At 52.7% G+C, this 5,439-nt stretch overlaps 1 gene segment (V, D, J or C); it reads left to right on the plus strand.

The window, feature by feature from the left end:
- The first annotated feature begins 1,075 nt into the window (after positions 1–1,075).
- Positions 1,076–1,566, plus strand: LOC140843223 (immunoglobulin heavy variable 1-46-like). The segment is given in 2 exon segments: positions 1,076–1,167; positions 1,250–1,566. Coding segments are annotated over 2 exon segments (363 nt in total).
- The last annotated feature ends 3,873 nt before the right edge of the window (positions 1,567–5,439 follow it).

Here is a 5,439-nt window from a genome sequence, read left to right on the forward strand (position 1 = left end):
GTGCTAGACACAGGGAGGGGCAAGTCTGGAGTCAGCAAGAACACCACCTTCTATCTGTGAGTGTGTGTGTGTGTGTGTGTGTGTGTGTGTGTCTGTAGGCATGCAGTGGGCTCATGTATGAGGTCGGTATGTGCAGATGCATTCAGGTGGTACCTTGTGCAGGGGAGCCTCAAGGAGAATCTAGGTCCCAGAGCCCTGAGGGTCTGGACTCACCCTTGGTGTGGACTGTCAGGGCCTCTGGCAGCTCCTGGGAAGGGCCCCCTGGGTGGCATGAAGTGACCCCTGGTCTCTGTGCAGAGCATGTGGGTTTAGTAAGGCCCCCTCACTGTCTCAGGAGACCATGTCGGGGCATGTGGTGCCTGAACGAGCACCTGAGGGAGGACACAGCCCCTTACACTGGACTAGAGGTGCTGAGGGAGATGAGCTGGAGGCCCAAACAGGACGCGCCCTGCAGGACAGAACTGCAGCCCTGGAGCAGGTGCAGGAAGTGAGAACTGCTTCCCTCCTGGGGCCTGGCCCTGACTTCCTACAGAATGTCATCCAATTTAAAGAAGCACACAGACAGCTGCTGTGAGCTACAATATCCTCTCCTATGAGAAGTGTTCACCCAACGTGATACAGTCATAGAGAGCCAGGGGCCCAGCGGGCATTTCCAGGCTTCTGTGTAGGAGGAGCTGAAGGCCAGGGAGCAATTCACTCACTGGTGCAGCATTTCAGGGACACTGAGATCCTAGGAGTAAGACACTCAGATTTAATATGCCCGCACAAGGTCATGGGGTGTCCGTGTCATTCAGGGAGGGCTCACAGGGACCAGGAACTACCATGGTGCTTGGCCCGAGTGGGAGAAGCTCTGTCTGCACTGAGCTCAGGGATGTGACCGGGACACATATCTGCAAAGAAGAACTGGGTCTTGGGCTCCTCACCCCCATGAGCATGGTCCCTGTGTCCCCTACCTTCTCATTCTCAGGTTGGGTACAGCCTTCCCTATAAAGTATTCTGCATCATGAATATGCAAATGAGCTGAGGTGCACCAGGTTAAATATGCGCATGTCTGTGCCCGGAGAGCATCACCCCAGCACCGCACCCTCCCTACAGAGCCCCTGAGAGCACCGCCCCTCACCATGGACTGGAGCTGGAGAGTCCTCTTTCTCCTGGCACTGGCTGCAGGTGAGGGGCTCCCCTGTCCCTGGGCTGAGGAGGGGACAGGGCCAGTCACAGGCATATCATTCCCTCCCATGTCCTCCCACAGGGGTCCACTCCCAGGCCCAGCTGGTGCAGTCTGGGGCTGAGCTGAAGAAGCCAGGGACGTCCGTGAAGGTCTCCTGCAAGGCGTCCGGATACACCTTCACCAGCTACTATATGAGCTGGGTGCGGCAGGTCCCTGGACAAGGGCTCGAGTGGATGGGATGGATCAACCCTAGCAGTGGTGGCACAGGCTATGCCCAGAAGTTCCAGGGCCGAGTCACCCTGACCAGGGACACGTCCACGAGCACAGCCTTCATGGAGCTGAGCAGTCTGAGGGCTGAGGACACGGCCGTGTATTACTGTGCGAGAGACACAGCGTGAGAACCCACATCCTGAGGGTGTCAGAAACCCTCAGGGACAGGGGGTGTGCTGGGCTGAGAAGGGACAGGGGACGATGACTTCCTGACTCCCTCGAACCAGATCAGGAAGGAGACAAGGCATAAAGATCTCACAGCACAGCACTTACAAGAATTGAAAACAAATAACAAAAGAAAACAAATGTAGCAGTTCTTTCTTGCCACTTGAATCTGTAGGAAGCCCAACGAATGACTCAGAGTAACTCAAATCTCTCCCGGAGCTCTCACTCTTCACCTCCAGTGATTTTGTAGGAAACCAGGACATTGGCAGAGAAATTTTTCTACACACAGGAAGAAATCAGGTTCAAGAAATATATACCCTAAATCCTATAACTCACAGAAAACTCAGGTTTCACCTGAAACTCAATTTTCCCATAGATGTTGGGGACAGCCCACAGTCCATCAAATCCTGGAACCTATCATCAAACTGAAAACAGAGGACTGTGGCCTGGATTTCTTAGTTGGCACTTGTGTGGCTTTCTCCACCATCTGCCAAGGGACCTGTCTGTCCACATCACCTCTCATGGTATCTGCACTCTTGGGGCCTCAGGGCACCACTACCATGGATTGGAGCGGACACCGTGCAGGGCAAGGCACCCACAGGAGCTTCACGTGACACCCAGTCTGATCGGGAAACATGGAGATTGATGGGAAAGGAGACTCCCCCTGAGGGTTACTGTGGATCAGGGGGAAGGGTGAGGGTCCTGCTCCCAGGAGGGCTTCTGTGGATTCCACATCCCACCAGCATCCACGGAGGGGAGCTGTGCTTTCTACCACATTTCCATGTGTGGGCAGGGGGAGGGGGATGAGCCTTGGGGTGTCAGCAGCCAGACGTCAAAACAGAGCCTGAGGATGTATTAAACTGAAAAGTATAAAATATAGGGGGAGATAAGAGGTCATTATGGGTAGGCAATAACCTGGGTCTGCTGAATATAGAGGAAAGTTCATAAGAAAGCAAGGAATTATAATAACAAAATAATGCACATAAAGGAATTAGCAAGGGGTGTGACCCAGTCTCAGGAGGAAGCCGTCTTTTACTCAGGGTCATGAGCTTGTTCTCAAGGTCCTGTGTCAGCCGTGTACATTCAAAGGTCAGAGGCCTCGGATCCCTCAGCCTGAGGGGCTCTGCTGCAGCAGACATCCAGGTGTTTGGAATGTAAATGTGATGCTTTAGTTACTGATATGGGCTGAAGGTTTGGGTCCCCAAGAATTTCACATGTTGAAACCTCATGCCCACTGTGATGGGGTAGGAGGCGGGGCCTCTGGGGAGCACTGAGGTCAGCAGGGGGAGCCTCAGGGACGGGGCCAGCACCCTCATGAAGCAGCACTGGGGAGGCTCCCCTGCCCCTTCCTCCATTGGGGCCACAGGAGGGAAAGCCCCCCAGGGAGGAGGTTCTCCCCTGTCCCCCAACCTGCTGGCACCTGATCCCAGATTCCCAGACCCCACAGCCATGAGGAATAAATTCCTGTTGTTCAGAAGCCACCCAGGCCGTGGACCTTCATTACAGCACCCAGAGGCGAGGAAGACACTGTGAGCTGTGAACCCAAACCCTGACTATCTGGTGTTGTGCAGCGAAGTTTGTTGTCAGAGATCTTGTTAAAAATCCCTTCAGTGTGATTCAAGGATGATCTTATCTGATGTTTCTCCCAATAGATAAACAGGTTGCCTCCCATAGGAGTCTGGGGAAAGATGGAGTGGGAGGCAGCCGTCACCTGTTGGTGACGTGAGCAGGTACAGTACATGAAATCTGTTAGATATTTTGCAGTGTCCGAATGCCTGAGGGTCAAGTCTGCTATGGGAGGAAACAAGTCTAAGTGCACAGTCGTCCCAGGGACCTTATCACAGGGGTCAGGGGTGTGTCTGCAGGGAGAGGATCCTGATTCCCTCGTGCCCAGTGGGAACACCTTAGCACATGAAAGTTTGGATAATTTTACTAAACAATATTATTTTTCCAACATTCCTTGAAAGCTGTGGATGTGGGGAGAGTGGCATTTGAGAGGTAATGACACCTTGCAGGGCTGGTGTATGATGAGGCTGGAAGGTGTGCACCTCTGTTACTGGAAATAGCAGCAGGTCCACCACACGCTGGAAACGTGAACTCAAGCAGTGAATTAGGGACTTGAAGGGATGTAGGCTTCTGACAAGGAGTCGCTTCAGGACAAGGAGACAACACACAACAAATAAAACACAGTCAAATCCATGGCAGGTGGATGCTGGACAAACTCCATGCCTGTGTCGGATGTCCCTTGAGGACCGGGTGCTGGCCATGTCACTCCAGACAGATTGCCCAGGTCTTTGATGTTCCTGGTGTCACACGACCAGGAATGACCTCTGATGTCTTTGTAAAGTGTCCTCAAAAGTATTGGATTTAGGAACCAGTTTGTCCACACCATGTAGTGCACAGAAACAGAGGCATTTATCTAACATTCACTGGAAGTCCTCTGGCACCACCACGGAGCTGTGAGATTGCAGATTCTCCACTTGGGAAGACACCATTCTCTTTATTCAACTCAATGTCTGTGTCACCTTCAGGGGCTCTGACCCCCACCCGGCATGGACCTGACAACATGGTTTGGAGAAGGGACAGGGGAAAGGAGGGGATTTCCCCAAAGTGAGCTTCTGAAGAACCAGTGGTGTGACCCTAGACCCAGAGCTGTCACATGTGCACAGGGACAGGTGCCTGGGAGGAAGTGAGCCTGCACTAGGGAGGCGGACCTATGTTCATGTACAGCGGGAGCCATCAGATCCTATACTGGGGTATTTGCCTGATCCGGTGGTTTTCCAATAAGTGGCTCAGAGAACTGAGGTTCTTGTCATCACTGAGGGTTTCTGTTAACTTGTGTCCATCTCATTAGAGATCAGCCTCCAGGTTATCAGGAACCAGATTCCCTTAACCTGACCTTAATTACTCCCAAAGGTATATGGACACTTAGTGAAAATTTTTCTTGTCAAATTTGAGTTTCTTCTTTATTTCCAGTGGTGGCAACAGAGCTTCCAAGAACACGTGGATAATATAACCAAAATAAACAAATCTGGTGACAGTGAATTTTCATTGATTCAGCAGCAGAAACTCACCTGAAGCAAACACACCCCAGCAGTAGCGCCATCTCTCTGCGCACATTGTCACACGGTCGCTCACCGAGTCCCACAGGCTCTGGTCTGCAGACGTGAGGCCCCCCTATGCTGAGACGAGACTCTGCTCCCAGTCCATCCTCTGAGCCCTCTCCAGGGGATGTAAGGCCTCAGAGGGAGGGTCCCATCTCCCCTACATGAGAGCCACCTGCCCCTCTAAGTCACCCCAGGTCATGGTGGCTGATTCCCCTCAGTGTGCTCATCACTGGGGACCTTCAATGGCATCTGTTTTACAGGTTACCTTATGTCCTTTTAATGCTAAAGACCCTTTGGTCTTTATTTTTCTTCCATTTTTGTCTTCCTAGTATTGTAACATGACCTGGTGTTCAGCCACAATCACCATGAATAATGCCCACAAATGCCACCAGCACCTCAGAGCCCCACATCCCTGTTTCTCCCTTCCTGCAGCTGAGCTACACTTGAAACCCACCAGCACCCCAAGAGCAAAGGCACACCTACCCTACTGTCCCCTCTGTGAGTACCTGAACCCTGTCCGTCCAGGTGCCCCCACCTCCTGGAAGCAGGATGGGCCCTTCATGTATGTCTGTCCCATTCAGGCCCTGAGAGCACCTGGACACTTACAGACTCACATGGAAATGGAGGTGGGGGCCTCTTCCCCGCAGCCCAGAGCAGCTCTGCCCACATTCCCAGGTCTGAAAGTGGTTCCCAGTGTCCCTCAGGCCCACTGGAGGTATCTCAGGGCTC

The sequence above is a fragment of the Manis javanica genome, chromosome 8 (assembly GCF_040802235.1).
Source record: "Manis javanica isolate MJ-LG chromosome 8, MJ_LKY, whole genome shotgun sequence".
Classification (NCBI taxonomy): domain Eukaryota; kingdom Metazoa; phylum Chordata; class Mammalia; order Pholidota; family Manidae; genus Manis; species Manis javanica.